Source organism: Electrona antarctica (assembly GCF_951216825.1).
Source record: "Electrona antarctica genome assembly, chromosome: 11".
In the NCBI taxonomy this organism is placed as follows: Eukaryota; Metazoa; Chordata; class Actinopteri; order Myctophiformes; family Myctophidae; genus Electrona; species Electrona antarctica.
In genome coordinates this window covers 14,146,740-14,167,472 of record NC_136792.1, presented here as the reverse complement: position 1 = coordinate 14,167,472, position 20,733 = coordinate 14,146,740, and the positions used below count along the sequence as shown (strand labels likewise).

Sequence of the window (20,733 nt, the reverse complement as noted above, 5' to 3'; positions counted from 1 at the left end):
TTTGGTCATTTCAAACAAGACAATATTTTTGTGTGTGTGTGTGTGTGTGTGTGTGTGTGTGTGTGTGTGTGTGTGTGTGTGTGTGTGTGTGTGTGTGTGTGTGTGTGTGTGTGTGTGTGTGTGTGTACATAAGCGCACGTGCATGCGTGTTCTTCCAATGTGACAAGAGAAGCTAGGCTGTCAGACAGAAGCTTGACAGGCATTTAATGAGGAAGCTCTCACAGGCCTGAGGCTTTGGTGGCATTCACACACACACACACACACACACACACACACACACACACACACACACACACACACACACACACACACACACACACACACACACACACACAGACACACACAGACACACACACACAGCAAGGAGAAGAGGCCGCTCTGTTTGGCAGTAAAACACCTCAACCTTTTTATAAGGCACTAACTCTGAACACTCCTCAATTACCAGACAATTACACTGAAACTGAACTTTGATCCATTTAGATTAACTATTAACGACAAGTAAACTGATCTCACTTTACAAAATCCTTGGCAACTTTTATTTTTGTTATGCAAGCCAGCTCCTGTTCCCTTGTAACCTTGCAATAACACAGTGAAGACAGAAAATGAACTATAAAAAAATGTATGGAATGTTCTTATTTCATTGAACATAAGCAAGACAAACTCCAATGCCACTCTGAGTGAAGGTGAAAGCTTATTTCCCATTTGTGGTGCTCAGTAAAACCCTGCGTTGTCTCTGCCATGGAGCTGACAACTGTCCAACTGTACATGATGTGTCCTCTGTAAACCTTACAGGAGCCCACATGGGGTCAGGTTCTTGTTGGGGAGGAGTAGAGGAGTTGGGTGAGCAGGTCTAACACCATATGGTAATCTGAGCTGTAATGAACGGCTGCATCTGTCAGCCTGGCCTTGGAGGACCAACTGAACACAACTCTGTTTAATAAACTGTCACAGGAGTTTCAAAGGGGGCTGGAGTGTGGCAGGTCTTTTGTCTGACTGAAGACAACATTAGCCATGTGGCATCTGCATTGTTTGAAGTGACCCACTCCACATCAACGAACACGCACGCACGCACGCACGCACGCACGCACGCACGCACACAATGACATTGAACCGGGCTACCAATTACCGTACAACACATGCTTGCTTAAAAGACAGGACTGCCCTTGGACCGTTGGCTGTAAACATAATAGTAGGCACAGCTAGTGCATTCAGTGAATTGAATCACAATATGAAGGTGAATTGAAGCCAGAATGAAAGCCATTCATTTTCCATCACAGTGCGGACGTTGCTAATCAGTTTCGAGGTAATCACATAGACAGATTATACGAAGGCCTGGCCGTATAACCCGTCCAAAGCCAGATCAATCAATGTTGACCACCGAGAACAGATGCTGTATGAGACACAGTCCATCAGTCAGTGCGAGTAATGCCAGGATTGCCGTTGCAGCGCATCATCAAATGGGGTTGGTCGTGGGGAGGGGAGGGGACAGGTGGTGGTCTATTATGTCTACCTCAGGGATGGGAGACCAGCTGTTGGCATTCATCTAAAAAGGATGGATTGCAAGGGGAAAAGACAAGATGAAAACGATTGGAAAGAGACATGCTCGAACAGTCATTGAAGTAGAGTGGAACACAGACCATCAGATCACCATCCTATTGATCAACCTGGACAGACACAGGTAGAGCGAAGATGCCGTGTTGTTGGAACAGAGAAGAAGGAATGCTTTTAAACCTCTAATATTGCGTACTTCTTAAAGGAGAAATCCACACCAAAACACATGTACCCTGAATGAGCCTATAATCCTGTCCCAACATACATGGCCTTGAATTGATTCATAGATGCCCCTGTTCTCCATTTTCCTCACCCCTCCCAGTGGCTCCCACAGTGTTTTGGTGTGGATTTCTCTTTTAAGACTAAAAGGAGTCTTCTGATCTTGGGCAAGTTCGGAAACACCGCACCGGAGCGCACTCGCCTATTAGTTTGCATTGCACAGTGCGCTCAGTGCGATATTTCCGAACACGCCCCTTATATCAGTACAGGCACCAGCGTAATGCCAGACATCTCTGTGTTTTTATTTAGCAAACTTTCTACTGAGACAAATTATGTATACCAGCTCTGTTTTTTACAACACAAATTAATTTAAAATGGACTTTGTTTGTTTGTTTGTTTGTTTGTGAGGGGTTTGTTTTCAATAGGGCAACACGTGGGAATGTTTAATGAACAAATGTTTAATTTGCACTGCACAAACAAACCATAACTCAGCATCACACAATGCAAATGGTAAACAGTTGGCCAATATATTTTGTTTTATCTCTCGCTACAGAGCAGCAGAATGCAGATTACAATGCATGAAAAGATGTGGATGTTCTTGACAAAGGTCAGCACTCAGCAGCAAGGCGTGAAATCCACAGTGTTGAATTCACTTTCTGTTGCCGACAGCATCACAGAGTTTGATTGATTTATGCCCTCGATCCCCTCCCGCACGGGCAAATCAAAGTGACACTGAAGACTGAAGAAACAAAAGCAAAGAGAGAGAGAGAGAGAGAGGGGGCTTTGGTGGCTTTCCTCTCAGTGAGCTGATAAAAACGACAGCTTGCGCAGTGAATAGTGAAGAGTGAATTTAGATTATGCACATGGGATCTCCGGCTGGTGAAGACTGACAAGGCAGATCAATACTGTGGTGAAAGAGGGGTCAGCAGTGGCAGTCTGGCCATGCCAGGCTAATATCACTGCGTAGATATTAGTCTGGAACTTCGGTGTGGAAGATGTATTTCTAAGGAGCGGTTACAAACAGATTCCAACGTCACAGCCAAAAAGTGCCAGATCAATCTCCCTGGGGATTTTTTACGACCTGTGGCAGATTTGTCTGGTTCCCAGGCTTAACTCGAGCTTGTCGTGCCTCGTAAGTCGTGATTATCAGATCAGGTAGAGATAGATGACACACCTGCCTGTATGCAAACAGACAGAAGAAAGGGCTTCTTGCTAGAGAGCACCGAAGTCTGACGCAATTTACACATCCTACCTGGGGTCGCAGTTTGATATGAAGAATCAACTGACGGCGAGAAAACGCTAATGTTACTGCCGCCAAATTAGTTACATTTTCAAACATCAAATATCAAATATGAGTGACTGACTATCGTAAATGCTACAGAGACACATCCCCGACCATATTGCAAAGACAGTTTGTTTATTTTTGGACCACAATGCTTATATGAGACGATTTTAAGTTGACCCAATGTTATTCTCAGAGAAAATGTCTGCGACCATGGGGATGAAGATGAACGAGTGACACTAGGACTTTAATACTAACTCTATTAAGATCTGTTTGCGGTTGCATTTTACTTGTTTATATTATTTTATTTGTTTTTCATAATTCCCTCTACACATTTTTTAAGTGTATTTAAATGTGTTTCTTTGCACTCAATTTGCTCTTAATGTTCTGTCTTAATGCTTTATGTTTTGTGTAAAGCGTTTAATTGCCTTGTTGTTGAAAGTGCAATAAAACATATTTTGCCTTGCAGAGTATGAAACCCAGACAGGCATCCACAGTACACATGTATTTGTTCACGCACGCACGCACGCACGCACGCACGCACGCACGCACGCACGCACGCACGCACGCACTTGCAGTGATCAATATTAATTATTCATTAACTTGGAATTGTGTATTGAGTTTTGCAATGTACATATTTACTCAATGTATGTCATACTCTGAAACTATGGATTCACTTTGAGGAGAAGCAGTAACCATTGACACCAGGCCTTACACCAGCCTAGGTTAAGCTATGACACCAGAGAACCCAGGACACCCTTTGCTGAATGTAGATTTGGAAAAGAAGTGAGGAAAGTGTGTGGGTGGAATGCAAAAATTCTTATTGAGATTCAACAGATAGCTCACGTCTCCTCTCTGCTCCTCGACCCGTCATGAATAAGCAATGAGTTGAATTCAATGTGTGAGCAAACACGTACAGCCAACTCCTTTCAACTCCTCCAGCATGCCATTAATTAAAGACCTAATAAAACATGATCCTAATGAGCTCTGATGACTATTTGGGCTGTGACACTTTCTGTCAAGTGTGTAAAAACACCGAACATCTACAACATCAAATGGAACTTTCTCAAGTATCGGTTTAAAAAAGAAAAGCAGACAGTCTGACCTGAGAAGAACCCACACAGTAGAACTGATATCGCTTGAATACCACATAGATCACTTTGATGCTAGAGCGATTAAACATCATCATTACCCATCCCTACCAGCTCAGTGGCCTTTCGGTTAGAGCGTTGGTTCCCACCCTTTTTATACTGAAGTACCACTTCAGAAAATATGTCTCTCCTAAGTACCACCATAATAACTGATGTTAAAATACAGGAGCGTATACCTGCCCATTTTGTTCCATTCCTAAGCCAATAATGCTGCTGCTCTGACAAAATCTAATGTGATTAATGCGTTCTCAAATCTTCTTTGAGAACATTAACGGCTAGGTGTGCTGTCATCCTCATTTCAGCACGGCTGGATAGCCTATTTCGACCAATTGCTTGGTCAGAAGAACTACCTGTAATATAAATATTTCATTCCACCTTTGTCTTTTTTCCTCCTTTTTTTGGGTGACTCCTCTGTGTACCACCAAAGGGGGGCTCAAGTACCACCAGTGGTACTAGTAGTACCAGTGGTTGGGACCCTCTGGGTTAGAGTAACTGGGAGTGGCTCAGGGGTAGAGCGGCCGCTAGAGTGGCCAGAGGATATTGAATTGAGAGAGTGCCTGAAGGGGATATGAAGGGTACAGAGAATGTGTCACTACTATTTCTGACTGAGGTGCAGCTTCCTGTAGAGAAAATGGTGTAAAAATGAATGGAGCCACCCGGTAAATAGTCTCTGGTCAGAGAAGATATGCTAGCCTGGTTTATAGCACCATGAAAACCAATTCCACACCATGTGTACTGCTGAGCCACAGGACACGCTGTCCATTTAAATCACTTTGAACAGCTCCACAGTACATACACTGAACACACACTGAGACTGCACAGTGGGATCAGCTTCAAAAACAAATAAACAGCGTGTGTGTGTGTTGTCCTGATGATTGCCATGCTAAGCATAAAACAATCAATAACCATGCAAATGAAGCACCGGTCCTGCAAATAAACCTTACCCTCTGAAATGACGGTGGACATGATTTCAGATTTGTTGTTTAAAGGGATATTTCACCTTTATTTATTATTTTATTTATTTATATGGGGGGGGGGGGGGGGGGGGGGGCATTTTATCGTCTACTCAAGCTTTTTACTCAAGACAGTTTTATGTGTGTCTAAATGGTATGTATCTGTCTGTCTGAAAATTGCAACGTTAACTCTCCACTATGCAATTCTATTTTATTTTATTTCATGCCAGGACATTCATATCATAACCTTCAACATCCCACCCACTGCCACTTTACAGCCAAGTACAACCTGAGCTTCAACCCATAAACATACTTCCCCACATTGCAGCAAATGTGTAAACTCTCTGTTCTCCTGCTACCAGCAGCCTTCTTCAAGCCCAGCGCACCGCCTGCACACCAGACATGATATTAATATTTATGGCCGCCTGGCCTTGACACATCACATTGGAATCACACGGGATACATTTTACCACTTCAGTACACATGAATGTTTTTGTCAATGCTATTCTATCATCAATGTGAGAAAAGCAGGAGGTTATACAAGAGAAATGTGAGGGTTTCAGCTGAGCTGATGCTGTAAATATAACGTACCTGGTGGCTACAAGACGTTTGGTAATACATTTATTCTGATCGAATATTTATCAGGGGTCATCAATATATCCGTACACAGACAAATGTGTCTGTGGCAAGACTCAGCCTTGTCCGTGGCAAATTCTAAACACCATTATAATGTTCTTATTTTGATCATTTTGATGAGACTCAATTACTGAATGTCAGTCTCCAGTTTAGTATGAAACTATGTATGGCACATTAGGAGTCCACTAGGCCATCCATCCATCCATCCATCCATCCATCTTCAACCGCTTATCCGTAGTCGGGTCACGGGAGCAACAGCTCCACCAGAGTGTTCCAGACTTCCCTCTCCAGAGCAACATTGGTGACTTCCTCCTGGCCTTGGAATGTCCCGAGACGTTCCAAGGCCAGTGAGTCGATGTGTTTCCTCCAACTGCGCCTTGGTCTGCCCCGGGGTCTCCTCCCAGTGGGACGTGCCTCGAGGACCTCCCTATAGGGAGACGCCCGAGAGGCATCCTAACCAGATGGCCAAACCACCTAAGCTGGCTCCTTTCCACTAGGACAGCGGATCTCAAATGTTTTATTTTCATGGAGCCCCAGAAGTCTCAGAGTTACAGACCTATAAGGGCCCACACATGCGTGCGTGCGTGCGTGCGTGCGTGCGTGCGTGCATGTGTGTGTGCGACTGTGCGTGCGTATGTACTGTACGTACTTACGTGTATGTATGTATGTATGTATGTATGTATGTATGTATGTATGTATGTATGTACACAGTTCGTGATTCAAAGGGTTCAGTCACATTACGATTAATACTAATGATGATTCGATGTGACAGTTTGAACCGATCTCGCCACCATAGAATGTTAAATCTAATACTTGTGGGCTCTCTACCCTGAACATGACAGATAAACTGTACGCTTTCTGCATTATTTCTTCAGGAAATGGTCCAGTAATCATTTGTTTTCTTCTGTATGCCTCACAGACGCCTTGCATCAAACAGCAGAACACAGCATGTCAGGGTTCAGACAAGCCAATTAGCATCCAACTGGGAGCTGTTTGGATGCAGAGAGACAACATCAAGTCAGTCATGTAGAAAGGCTGAGAAATGTTTTTCTATTGCGTTCAAATTATGGATGACTGGCTTGTTCTGTGATACTGATGTTATGAGTTTGCAATTGATAACCAAATGATTATGCAATTGAACAAACTCTCTAAATCTCCAAATGTTGAGTTAGGAAGTATTTCAAGCATGCAGCTGTCATTCACTATCATTCTAAAAACAGCATTATGTCAAATCTCAGGATGATTATGGACAAAGACTGTTACTTGTGCTGACCAACACATCAATCATTTGGATTGTAGCCAATCACCTGGTGATTAAAATGGTGCCCTCTCCCTCAAACTCATTCCCCTCCCGCATCCAATGTTCTAATGAAATATATTCCAACCAGCTTTGTTAATGAGGTTTCATTTACTCAAGCCCAACACATTCTCACTCTCAAGCTGTGAAGTGATGATTAACAAAGCCTATCGGTATGCAACTGGAATGGAGTCGGCTGAAGCAGACTTCACAACGTTCGGCACGGAGACTCGCTAGTCTAACGGCTCGCTCTGCTGTGCCTCTCATGGTTTAACTTCGCTTCAGCCTCCATCTTTTTAACAGGTTTTTAGTGGAGCGTCATGGCACTTCCCCATTCCATAACCCGGCAGGCCGGGTTATCAGGACGTGGTAAGATTAGGTGACGTTTGACGCTTGATCACATGCCGGCCCCATGCTGTCACTACAGCACGGCTTGAGAAATAACAGGAAAATGGATACATTTCTAAAACAGTCTCATTGCTTGCTTATTGTCACCCTCCAAAAGCCCATTCTGAGCCAGGCTAAATCCTAAATAATGAGTTCAAACAATGGCTAAAGGCCACCACTGGCCCAGTTTCTCGCAGTTAGCGACAGAGGAGGAAGAGGCTGGTAGAGATAAATGACGAGTTTGGACTGGAGCTCAGCGGGGAACGGAGAGACGGATATGACACCAACTGAGCTGTTTCATCATTTACACTAACAAGTTGTAACACCCCGCAACCACATCCTAACAAACACACGCACGCATGCATGGACACACACACACACAAATGCATGTATCCTATCACCATATGCAGAAATCCGCCTGCCACGAATGAGCATCGTTGTTCTACGATCTGGTTGACACTCACTGGAGCAGGATGTGTATGTGTGTGTGTGTGTGGGGGGGGGGGGGGGGGGGGGGGCGGAGGGGGGCTTTGGGCAGGCAGAGACACTCACCTCTTTTTCCCCACAGATGTTGCTGATGATGGAGTTGGAGGCGGGGCTGGCAGAGGGTCCGAGGACTGCAACCACACCTTTAGACATGATCTGACACACTGTCACCGCACGCACGCACGCACGCACGCACGCACGCACGCACGCACGCACGCACGCACGCACACACACACACACACACACACACACACACACACACACACACACACACACACACACACACACATACACACACACACACACATACACAGGTTCTCAAAAATAGCAGATAATACAAGCTCACAGCAATTTACAATTTAGGCATTTAGCAGACGCTCAGCGTGTCACTTCATGCCGTGCTACGGGTTCCTGTCTTGAAAGGTAAAAACGCCAAAAGGGGTTCCCGTCCGTTAATGGGTTAAAGAAGCCTGTAGGTGAGTCAAGGCAATTAGAAAACATTGCTGCAGCTGCTAATGCTGACTGTCTGCTCCAGTAAACACATGAGTCTAGACTGTGCCAGGCTGCCAGCACTTCCTAATGACTCATGGAAGCCTAAACCTACAGTGAAATCTACTGTTCATTTCACAGTCTGGGGTTTTCTCTTTACATGTGCTGCATGGTGAACTGCACAAAGGCCAGACAGACTCATGCATGTTATGTACTTGGAACTGGAAACAGCTGTCGAGGATACTGATGTAATTGCATCAATTGTAATTGCTGGAATGATGAGAACCATTCACAATAGTCTTGTTTTACCAGACAGTAGACAGAGAGACCAATGAGTGATGGAGGGAGAAGAATACAGAGATAAAATGTGATATTTGGAACAGACGTAAACACAACTTTTGACTCCTGCAGCTATACAAAATATATATAGAATATGACAGCAGATTTTGTTTCCCCCAAGCGACACTGGGCTGTCATCCATATTCAGTTATTTGTTTGACCAAAGGTTGACAGACCTATCTTTATGTGCTCATGGAACAGATGGAAGAGAGGAGAGACGTCCTGAATTTAAATGACTAAATAAGAGCCATACGAGCGAGCTACACGCACGAACGCACACGCTCCCTCTATCTGGTTCTTTATTAGCATTTCTTCATTTCCCCATTACTTACTTGTCTCCCCCATCTCATATTCGCTGTCCCTTAGCAGTTCAAAGATGTCCACCTCCAGCTTGCCGGTGGTAGAGCGATTACTGTTTCTGTTGATGCTGTTTTTTGCCAGTGTTATGGCCAGCCGCTCTCCTCTGCTGCACTCCATAGGGTCGTCAAGGATGGCGGCTGGGAGAGAGGGACAGCAGCACACGAGAGAGAGAGAGAGAGAGAGAGAGAGAGAGAGAGAGAGAGAGACACTGTAAAAACACGAGGCTACAAGAACAAAATATATTCGAGTTCAACACAGTTACTGCCCTGAGGAATGAGAATTATAATAAAGTAGCGGTCTAAAATGTCCATCTATCTTCAACCCCTTATCCGAAAGCGGGTCACGCAGTTAGTAGTTCTATCCCAGACGCCGATTCCCTTTCCCAGGCCAAATTAGCGAGCTCTGACAGGGAGGGGATCCCAGAAGGACTTCCCAGGCCAGCATGGATATAATAATAATCGCAACATCTGGTCCTAGGTCTGCCCTGTGGCCTCTTCCCAGCAGCTGGGCGTGCCTCTGTGGGGAAGTGACCAAGAGCAGTCCTTACCTGTGCCCGAACCACCTCAGTTTCTGCACAAAGGAGCAGCAGCTCTGACTATCTGCATATTCCATTTCGGCCACATCTATCCACAATCTTCACAGGTTTCTGCTTACACAGTGTGTGTGTGTGTGTGTGTGTGTGTGTGTGTGTGTGTGTGTGTGTGTGTGTGTGTGTGCGTGTGCGCGTACGTGCATGTTCACTGATCTAATGGCGATACGTGTAATAACCTTACATGTAATAAAGGCATTAGGGGTCAAATTCATCAAATGTGATAACTGAACACTCAGTTATATTTATTTTCAATATTGTAAGATGCTCCTAAGACATCCATGTTTGATGTGAACTAAACAAACTATGATCATATAATCAAACAGCAATCAGAACAATGTTATACAAATACTGTTATACTTTCTAATAATAATAATAATAATAATAATGTTACTACATGAATGAATAAATTACTGGATGAATGAACAGCTTGGAAGGACGGGATGGATGAATGAACAGTTGGATAAACACTCGCTCTCTCCACTGTTACAGAGCTTAACTTAACCACAAATTAATGTAGGCCTATTCCATAGACACAAAAGCCTGAAGCCCAACTGTTTACATCAATACTATTAGCCAGTCAAGTCACTCCAGTGCATTGCCATTATGGAAATACAGCAAGTTCAATATTTCACATCAAACGATCAATGGCGTTACAACTATGTAAGCTGAATGAACAAATAGCATGGCTTTGAACTACACCATGTGTCTGTCTCCAGGGAACCAACATTTACTGGCCATAATGGGTGATGGATTCCTAAATATGCATGATGTCAGGACGTTCTACAATCCAAATGGCATTTCTATATAGATAGATACCTGTGGAAGTGGCTAGTAGGCTTATGGCTCGTACACACTGCCCGATATTTGCTCCGATTATGCTGTCGGGGACCATTTTTGGCGCTCGCCGACAAAACGCCCGATCTGACGCAAGGCATGATCGGGCTTTGATTGTCGAGGTTTTGCTCGCTGTGTGTGAAAGGCTCTGCGAAAAGATATAGCACCGATAAAAGCGCTCGCCGACGCCTCCCCGACCGTTTCTGAATATGAAGCAGGTTTGATATTTGGCTCTCTCGCCGACTGGACATCGTACGAACTGGGTTGCGACCGCGTCCCGAGAAGGCCATATTACAGCCAATGAGAGCACAGGACAGCTGTGCTCTCTGTCTGTCTGTCTGTCTGTCTGTCTGTCTGTCTGTCTGTCTGTCTGTCTGTCTGTCTGTCTGTCTGTCTGTCTGTGTCTGTGTCTGTCTGTCTGTCGAATGTATCGATAGATGATCATGATAATATATATAACCTTTATTTCTCCGTAAATCCGTGTCGTACAGGTAGCAATATTAGCGCAATGTTGCTGTTAAATAGTCTATAAAACCAACACATTGCACTTGAATAATGTTGCTAAAACCGCATCGGAAATCAATAGTGCAGAGCAAACTTTTGGACCTTGTGCGCTGTGTGTGTGTGTGTGTGTGTGTGTGTGTACACACATACGGAGAGAGAGTTATTTAATGAAAATCAAGATTTAACGTTGATTTAACGCCGCACGTAGGCTATCCTATGACAAACAATTCCGCCCTGTGTAGAGAGAGAGAGAGAGAGAGAGAGAGAGAGAGAGAGAGATGCGGCCAGAGTCGGTCTCGCACTTGTATCACGGTATCCTGCACGTGCGTGAGATGTCAAAATGAATTGGAATAAAAAACAAATGATGTAGCCTATATGTATCGGGTCTGGATCGCATCTTGGTGAACTCTTGCAGTGTGTGGTCCCTAGTCGTCGATCAATCGTTTAGTGTGAAAGCCACAAGGATATAATGACAGCCGATTTTTTAAAAAAAAGACTCCTGCAGTGTGAAATCCACAACGATCTGATGACTCGCCGACAACTTTAAAACTCCTACAGTGTGTAGGGGCCAATAGGAACATCTTCTTTCCTGTTGCTCGCTGAACTCTGCCCCTCCCCAGTGACACTGAACTCTGCCCCTCCCCAGTGACACTGAACTCTGCCCCTCCCCAGTGACACTGAACCTTGACACCCCTTCCGTCCCTCCATCCCTCTACTCATCTGAACTCATGCTTATATATATTATCATGTTAGAGAGTGTGGGTGGGTGCGGGTGGGTGTGTATACTGTTACTGTATGCATATATTATCTTCATCATGCATTGCTTGCACTGTACAGATTGTTCTGTTATAATTATTTGTATTTACTTGGTTCTGCCAACATACTCTAATATTACTATTTACTATTTATTTATTATTCCGTATACATTACTGTATATACTGTACATTTTTCTGTATTTATTCTCTCATTACCGCATTACTGTATTGCACTTCTGGCTAGACGACACCCTTCATTTCATTGCCAAAGTATTTGCATACTCATTTGTTGACAATAAATTGAATCTAATCTAATCTAAAGTGGCTGACAAAACTGACCAGTGTTCATTTCCCCACCTAATACACCTTGTCAAAAAGCAACACGGTGCATATTGAAGTCAACCTTTGTGTCCCTGTTAATCTCACAGCTGAATAAACAACAATTACATATTACCGAGATTACTTTTCAACCGGGCCCCTTCCACCCGCAAGAAGAACACAATCTGTTTAGCCAGCTCCTTTTACAACTGAATCCAATTCATTGGAATAAGAAGTCTCCAATCAGCCAAACTGAATAATTGCAGGATATAAAACAAAAATCACACCCGTGTGAACTGAGTGGTGCAACTCCCCCCCCAACCCCCCCCCCCCCCCCCCCCTCTCTCTCTCACTCTCTCTCTGTCTCTCATTAGCAGGCAGCAGTGCAGCACTATCTCTCTCTCTCTGTTTCTGGCACAACAGCGCCACTTTTGGTAGTCATTGGTACTCGTGCTCATAGTGACATAGTTAGTTGAACACATAGGTGAACACATAGGTGAACACGGACATTGCTGTTCAGTCAACAGTCTCTCATCAGCCTTTTTATGCTGCATATTCCACATTTGGGATTCAACATCAACAATCTGAACTTCACACACATGGCTGCAGCATCTCAAAACGGACAGTAGCCTATATATTGTATACATAAATAACAAACAATAAAATAAAGCAACAGTCTCTGACCTTTTTGAGGCAGCCTCTCAAGACAGACTGTTGACCCTCGTCCAATTTCAAGGAAAAAGAGGGCGCTGCTATTCCTTTATTTGCCGATGGGTTCTCAGATTGGAGGCAGCCTAACATTGGACCTCAACGTTTATTTTGAGAGCGGTTTAATGCAATTTATTTGTGCATCATTGCATGTATAAGTATTTTTGTTGACAAAGTTGTAAATATCAACAGTATGTAGACCTATATCCATAACATAAGCAAGCAATCACATTGTGAAAATATAATAATAATATGATTGAAAGACATAACTAGTGTATTGTCTGCTAGCATGAGGCTTGCTTATTTTATGGATATACATACTGTTGACTTTTACAACTTTGTCATGAGTAATTCAACAAAAAAAACGTATATTAAACACACACAAATACATTGCATTAAACAGTGCTGCCTCCTCCGGGCGGGTCTTTGCGCAACCGCTCCGAACCATGATGGATCTAAATGAGGCCGAGTCAACTGTTCATGAGGGACGGGTTAACCTTAACCTGACTCCGCCAGATGGGGCAGCAGAGAGTACACTGGGTTCCCCCCTCCTGCTCCCATCTGGGAACTCTCAGGCAGACTTGATGCCCGGCCACAAAACGGCCTGGCCAATCAGCAGCAGCTATCCCGCCTCTAGCTGCTTTTGATTGGCCAAGTTAGGTTAACCTCTCGTCTACAACAATACACCCAGCGACGAGCCAATTCTTCAGATAGTCTCCATTGTCCTGGCGGATCAAATCCAGTCTGTTTTGCCTGCACGCGGGGAGCTCTGTGTTTCTCGTGCGTCTTTAAACAGATGCTTCAACACGTTTAGACAAAGTGTTTTTTTTGCACACGCAAAGTTTACAACGGACATTAATATATTTGGCATCTTTGACAGACAAGAATGCGAAATAATACCGATACATGTCTCTGTCATGGTCTCTGTCTGTCTGTTGTTTTTTGGAAGTGAAGCGAGTCTGAGACCCCAGACACATACACTACATCATAACTGTGCACAGGCTGTGCAGGCCAACAGATCTACAAGCTACAACGCACGTCTGTTTTTACCCGTTGATAGCTTGTAGATCTGTTCTATTTTTGCATGCCATGCAACAACCATCTACTATGAGTGCATAACCGAACGAATGAACCAAAACAAATGACGCTCATTTGTAAGTGAAAGTAAGGAGTAACGAAGCGTGTTTTGGCGGAGTAAATAGTTACTATATTACTATTTCTGCAGAGTAATTCGTTATACTACTCGTTACTGGAAAAAGTAATAATATTACAGTAATATGTAACTAGTAACTCGTTACTGCCCAACACTGTTGAGATCTGCATATTGTGTTAGGAATAGGATCAGGTTCAGCTGGTGACAGTGACCAGACCGTGGGTGTCTCCAGGAGACTTTGTGACAGGGTTTAGTGTGAAAGTATGAGTTGGTATAGGTTGAGGAACAGTGTGTGCCACATACTCAAGGAGACACTGTCCATTTTCATTCATTTTACCAATGCCATGGTGTCACAAGGCTAGCAATTAGGACAGCCAGGATGAGAGACAGGCTGCGTCCGAATTCATAGGGTCGTTCCTTACTCCCTCCTCCTCCATATGGGGATCCAGACTGTGGACTATAATAGAGATGATTTCGGACAGTACTCCCTATATGGGGATCCGAAGTCTGACATCAATATCGGTAGAAGGTGTTATAAGTCCACGGGTTCATGTACGGGTTCATGTACTTGAATTGTAATCCCCATAGGGTTTGTTTTAGATCACCTCATATAAAAACGTTTTGAGAAATAAACAAATCATCGAGGCCGTTTCACTCATATCAAAGTCAAAGTCATACGATTTTTGTCACACACGTTACCGCAATGAAATTTGTTCTCCGCATTTGACCCATCTCTTGGAGCGGTGAGCCACAGCGTGCGCCGCGCTCGGGAATCATTTGATTAGTAGATTTGACCCACAATCCAACCCATTGATGCTGAGTGTCAAGCAGGGAGGCATTGGGTCCCATTTTTACAGTCTTTGGTATGACCCGGCCGGGGATCGAACCCCCGACCTCCCAGTTTCAGGGCGGACACTCTAACCACAAGGCCACTGAGCTGGTGCGATATGAAGAATTAACAGACTACAAGAAAACAGTCAAAACACTAATGTTACTGCTGCTGAATTAGTTAAATATTCGCTAGAAACAGACTGTATCAAAATAATCAAATATAAGTGACTGGCTGCCGTAAACAGATCAGTAAAATACAGATCCACCTCCCTGACAATATCGTTTGTATATATTTTAAATTCATGGATGAATAAAGGAAGGAATTAATGAATACATGGGTTAATGAAAATAACCCAAACCTCTACCAAAGTGTCCTTGCTCTTGCACTGAATGAGAGGTCCATTGTAGCATGTGTTCAGGAGGGAACACATCTGTTTCTTTCCTGAAATCATGCCAACACACAGAGCTGGGAGCTGACACAGGTTTATATGGAGCTTAATGGCAACATCCACAAGTAAAACACTGTGAGCCCTGTGTGCTGGATTCACACCAGCATGGCTATTAAAACCACACAATGACAAAGCAACTCATCTATCTCTCCTCTGAGACCCCCATCATAAATGCTACTTCCTCTCTCTCTCTCTCTCTCTCTCTCTCTCCCCCCCTCATTACTGTTTTATAGTCACTCTTTACCACCATGATTGTCTTAAAGTGTTCAAGCATAATATATTCGCAGAAACCAGCTAACTCCAAGGACCGTGTGTGTGTGTGTGTGTGTGTGTGTGTGTGTGTGTGTGTGTGTGTGTGTGTGTGTGTGTGTGTGTGTGTGTGTGTGTGTGTGTAGTTAAAGAGAATCTGTGAGATTAGATTTGTGTGTATCACAGTTCCTGCGGCTGACTCACCTTCTTAATTTATGTAAATAATCTCCGATGTCAATCAGAAGCTTAATTGGTTTTTGGTATTGCTATTGCTTTGGAAATCACACATCTCTGATGATCTCGAAATGCATTAATTAGCAGAGAGGCTGGAGTCATTTCAAATGTTTTCTGCATGTGTGAATGTGTCCATAAGCGTGCGTGCGTGCGTGTGTGTAAGTAAAAGTATCAATTTGCTACTTTTGGTAGCCTACTTAAATACCAAAAGTAGAAAGTATACCCATATGTCCCTATTCACAAGTTTTTAAATGTATAAAACAAATCAAAACCTAATGAACTAAATAATAGCGGCTCTACAACCTCACAATGCGTCACAATGTGACGCTTTGTGAGCTTGTAGACGGGCTATTTTCAAATGGCCAAAATACTGTAGTGGATAGTGCAGGCTAATGTGTGTTTGGTAATAATAATCAAATCTCTCAAAGTGTAGAGGTGTAAAAGTACAACATTTGCCTCTGAGATGTATAGTGGTGTAGAAGTAAAAGAACAGAAAATTGGAAATACTCCAGTTAAGTTAAAAAAATACGCTAAATTGTACTTAAGTACAGTCAGTACCTTGAGTAAATGTACTTTATAGTTACTTTACACCACTGGACAAATGGTCCTGTACCTTGTGATGGAAGCAAAGTTCTTTTGAGTTATTTGTTGACAGCCTGGGTGATGATAAGTAGAGGGGTCGTCATAGACAGATAGAGTGGGTGTGTGATTCGTGCCTGGATCACACTGCCATGGGCTTGTCTCTGACAGCGTGCTCACATTGGCTGTCGCCTCCTCGCAGTGAAGGCGTGCGGTTCATGTGATTGAGCTTTATGCGCTTGCTGCTGCCATGTCATCACTGTACGCCTACTTACTGAGGGGTCAAACTAACGTGGCACTAAAAACATCAGTTGTCAAAGATTCTACTTAATGCTTTTTTTTCAGGGGCACCATTTACAACATGAACATTAAGGAAGGGGTGTTAATTTGTTTTTCGAGAGCCATTCAGTTAAGTCAATACAAGTGTCATGTGGGCCCTATGGGCGGCTGGCGGAGCTGTCTGGGCACCTTGGCTGGTAATCCAGTCTGGCAGTGTGCCGCGGGTTCGACTCCTGATCCCGACGGCCTTTACTGCCTGTCACCCCCCATCTAGCCACATTTCCTGTCAGCCTACTTTCATCTATCCCTTTATCAATAAAAAGAAAAAAGGCGAAAGCCAAAAATAAATCTAATAAGAAAAAAAAGAAAAGTGTATGTGGCATTAAGTAGATTAAAATCAAAATGAAATTTTTAAATGGTGAAAATAGCGATAAACCTTCTCCCACGGACTGTCACCAGCACATAGCACATCATAATTGACATATTTAGGTCAAAGTACTATTTTGCGCGTCGGGCGATGAGACAGAGGAACATGGCAGCACCTGGTGGTGCACAGCATGAGGTCTAACTTCTCATCACTTTTCAGTACAGATGCAGTTATCAACCCTGACAATATGGTAGAACACCCCATCTGTCTGTCTTTCTTTAGCAAAATAACAGAGTGGCATAGGAGTAACAGACAGCATGCAAAGGAGACGAGAGAGTTTAGAGAGGAGAGACGGTAGAGAGGGGAGCTTTGTGAGAGAAAGAACGCCACGTGTGGTGGTGGTGGTAGTGATGGTGCTACTGCTGTGGATCCAGTTAGGCAGGTGGACTGACACCCACTGATGGACTCCACACTCCACAGTGTCCGTTCACCTGTCAGTCAACCCGTCTCCCTCCTCTACCTGGGCCTACATATAGATTGCCTGGACGCACAGGAGAGACCGGACGACAGGCTGACGAGAGGAAGGAGGCAGCAGATGGAGATCAGGGGGGATTGTGGGAAAAGAGGAGAGCGTGGAGCGAGGTTGGTGAGAGGACAGAGGGAGGAAACACTGCCTCCAGAAACGCAAATAATGGTTTTAGTGTGAGTGGAAAAGGACTTATATGCACAGCTCTCATACACTAGACTAGACTAATTTTGCATATTTCATCTGGCCCACAAAAGTAGAAAGTAGAGGTGCTGTATTGTTCACAACAAAAACACTGAATACGGGTTGAGTGTAGGCTTGATCTCAACTATGCACCCATATTTTGAAGTTGTACTTACATCTGTGGAATCATGTATTTTATTATTGAAGAAGATCCCTATATGCAGTGGACGGAGAGCTGCGCTCGCTTCATGAAGCTTTAATGAGCAGTTCTGAGAGGACTTGTTTACTCATCAGTTCTTGCCTCAGGTTTAACGTTTACTCCAAGGGCCCACTCTGTCATTGCATCTGGGATGTTATTTTTTTGTTTAGACCAGCTTGTATGGTTTTTATTCATGAGGTAGCAGATTTTCTTTGCCTTGTTGAGGGCTCTCTGTACTCCTGATGGATGTCATTTGCTGTTGGGAGTTTGTCATCCACAGAGTTTATATCAGTCGGATGTTTCTTTATTCATCCCTTTTGTTCATTGGCAAATGGCATAAACAATATCTACCCTAACCCAGCTCACTGTGTGTCCTGCTATTCTCTATCTATCTATCTATCTATCTATCTATCTATCTATCTATCTATCTATCTATCTATCTATCTATTTATCAGATCAAACATGGGTGGGGAAGCATGGATGGAAGTACCATGATGACAGCTCTGGAATGATGAGAATTCCGACTCACTCTCATCTCAGTCTGTGTTTCCACATCAAGTTTATGTATATAGCACATTTCACACGACAAGCGAGGACTCAATGTGCTTCAATGAAATACAAAACATATAAGAATAATAAAATACAAAGATGAAAAATTATACGTATTATTATATGTGATTAAAATACAAGATGAGTTATTTAAACATAAAAAACTAGCTATACACATAAGAATTCTACTCTGCAAACCAGTAAGACAGCAAGGGATCTCATTTATGTATTTCTACACCTAAGAGCTGAGCAGATGTAGCGGTTCAGTACGCATTATCGTACTGTTTGTCAGATGATCAGTGATGGGCGGTGGGTGCAGTTGCTGTTTATCTTGACGGTAAGCAATGCTGGAGTAGGTTAATGTGAGCTTCAGGGAAACTGTCCCTCTAGAGACTGGAAGCACGCTGGTATAAAGACTGACAGAAGAGACAGATTTAGAGATGCTGAGGGAGACGTGGAGAGATGTTTATGGGAGGTAATCTGGAGAGAGCAACAGAGAGAGAGGCAGGGCCGTCTGCTCTCTAGATATATAACTATGGAGCCAACAGTCTGGCTCGAGAGACTAGGTAAAGAGAACATCAGCTCTCTCTCTCGCTCTCTCGTGTACGTGTGCACGCTACGCATGCACACGCACACGCGCACACGCACACACACACACACACACACACACACACACACACACACACACACACACACACACACACACACACACAGCCTTACAGTAGAGGGGACATCACTACAGTCTGACAGTCTGTCCCTGCTGGAGACACATGACTCATTCAGAACTCCCACAGAGATGCTTACAACAACATCTGTGCGAGCGTCTCCATGTGTGTGTGTGTGTGTGTGTGTGTGTGTGTGTGCGTTATGCATAAACATGAGTGCATATAGTGAGTGTTTGTTCATACATATGTGACATCTGCGGCACGTGTCTATGAATCTCATCAAACTCTCACCACAACCTCTCCAGCTCAAGAGAGATATGGAGATGTTGCACAAACCCCATGGCCAGGGGGCCACTGGGGCCTCATTATATACCAGTTGTTGTCAACATTGAGGAGGTTTTCCAGGTGGTCCAAGCTAAATGATGCATGGAGAGTTGATAACCAAAATGAACCCTTACAGATCTTTAACTCTTGAGCGTGTAACATTAATTGTATGCTCTCAAGACTTACATTATTGTTACACATCTGCATTACTTATTTTACAAGAAGTCAATTAGAGAATGTAGAATAATATATTATTTTGATCAACATTTGCCTGTTGTCTCTCCTATGGTACCACATCAATACAGCATGGAATTGTGGGCAGGATTGTATCCAACAACAACAACATATTCTACGTTTTGGGTTTGAGAGGCTAAATCTCCTCAAATGGTGGCCTGGCTCGAATGCCAAATAACTAATGGAAAAAGGTTGAAAACCACTTGCCATCTAAAATTGACCTTGGAATAACTGTGAGAACAGTGTATAGAACAACAGTATATACTGTATATACAGTATATGTGACTAGACCCCCTGCTATGAAGTTAAACGCAAATAGAAGTGGCTGTAACACCCTCTGCATGTACGCACACACACGCACAGGGTGCTGGTGCAGCCGGCCCATGCAAGGTCGACTGAACTGTCAATATTGCACGCCACAAAGGGAGGCAAGTTGACTTCTCATATAGGCACCTGAACCATATCCATTAGTCTAGCTGCCCTCTGTTAGTTTCCTGGTGAACTAACAATTAACTCATGGCAATGGAATGCTAATGAAACAGCAGGCAAGGCACAGACAAACACACCGCCAGCCAGAAGTGATGGCCAGGGCCAGGGTATAGCATCTGCCGGTGGTTGTGCCAGCAGGTTGGGATGGCAAAGGCATTGGCACAGCTGGTTAACCGTTTCCGTCCATCCGACGTGTCCACGCGTCCTAGGGAATCCAACCGACGGATTCAAAGGACGTGTGTACACGTCCTAGCGCATCTTCAATGATATCAGGTGAGAGAATAATATTCTGAATTTTTTCCTTTTTTAATTTTTGAGTGAGACTCTAAGGCCACCGTACACTTCGCTCTTCGTTCATTCGCGGTCCCGTTTACTTCCCGTTTACCGCTGCAGAAAGAATGCCTCGTCTCTCCTAATCTAGGGCGCTCTCCGTGGTTTTGATCTGATGGATATACTAAGCGCTTCATTTCTGACCTCTCATCCGCCTCTCGTTCAAAATATGAACGCTTTGGATTATTTAGTGATATAATGGAAACGAGAGCAAGGTAAACTAGGGAGGGGT

The 20,733-nt window shown here is 43.8% G+C and overlaps 1 protein-coding gene across 1 annotated transcript in view; it reads right to left on the bottom strand.

Annotated features, from left to right (window-relative positions):
- The window catches only part of grik4 (glutamate receptor, ionotropic, kainate 4), a gene marked incomplete at its 3' end in the record, with an annotated part of 238,875 nt that overhangs the window by 84,619 nt on the left and 133,523 nt on the right, over nucleotides 1–20,733 (bottom strand). Inside the window, exons 4-5 of the mRNA XM_079514315.1 lie at nucleotides 9,123–9,287; nucleotides 8,029–8,126 (exon numbers count right to left, since the gene is read on the bottom strand). Coding sequence (XP_079370441.1) covers nucleotides 8,029–8,126; nucleotides 9,123–9,287 — 263 coding nt within the window. The remainder of the gene's footprint in view (nucleotides 1–8,028; nucleotides 8,127–9,122; nucleotides 9,288–20,733) is intronic.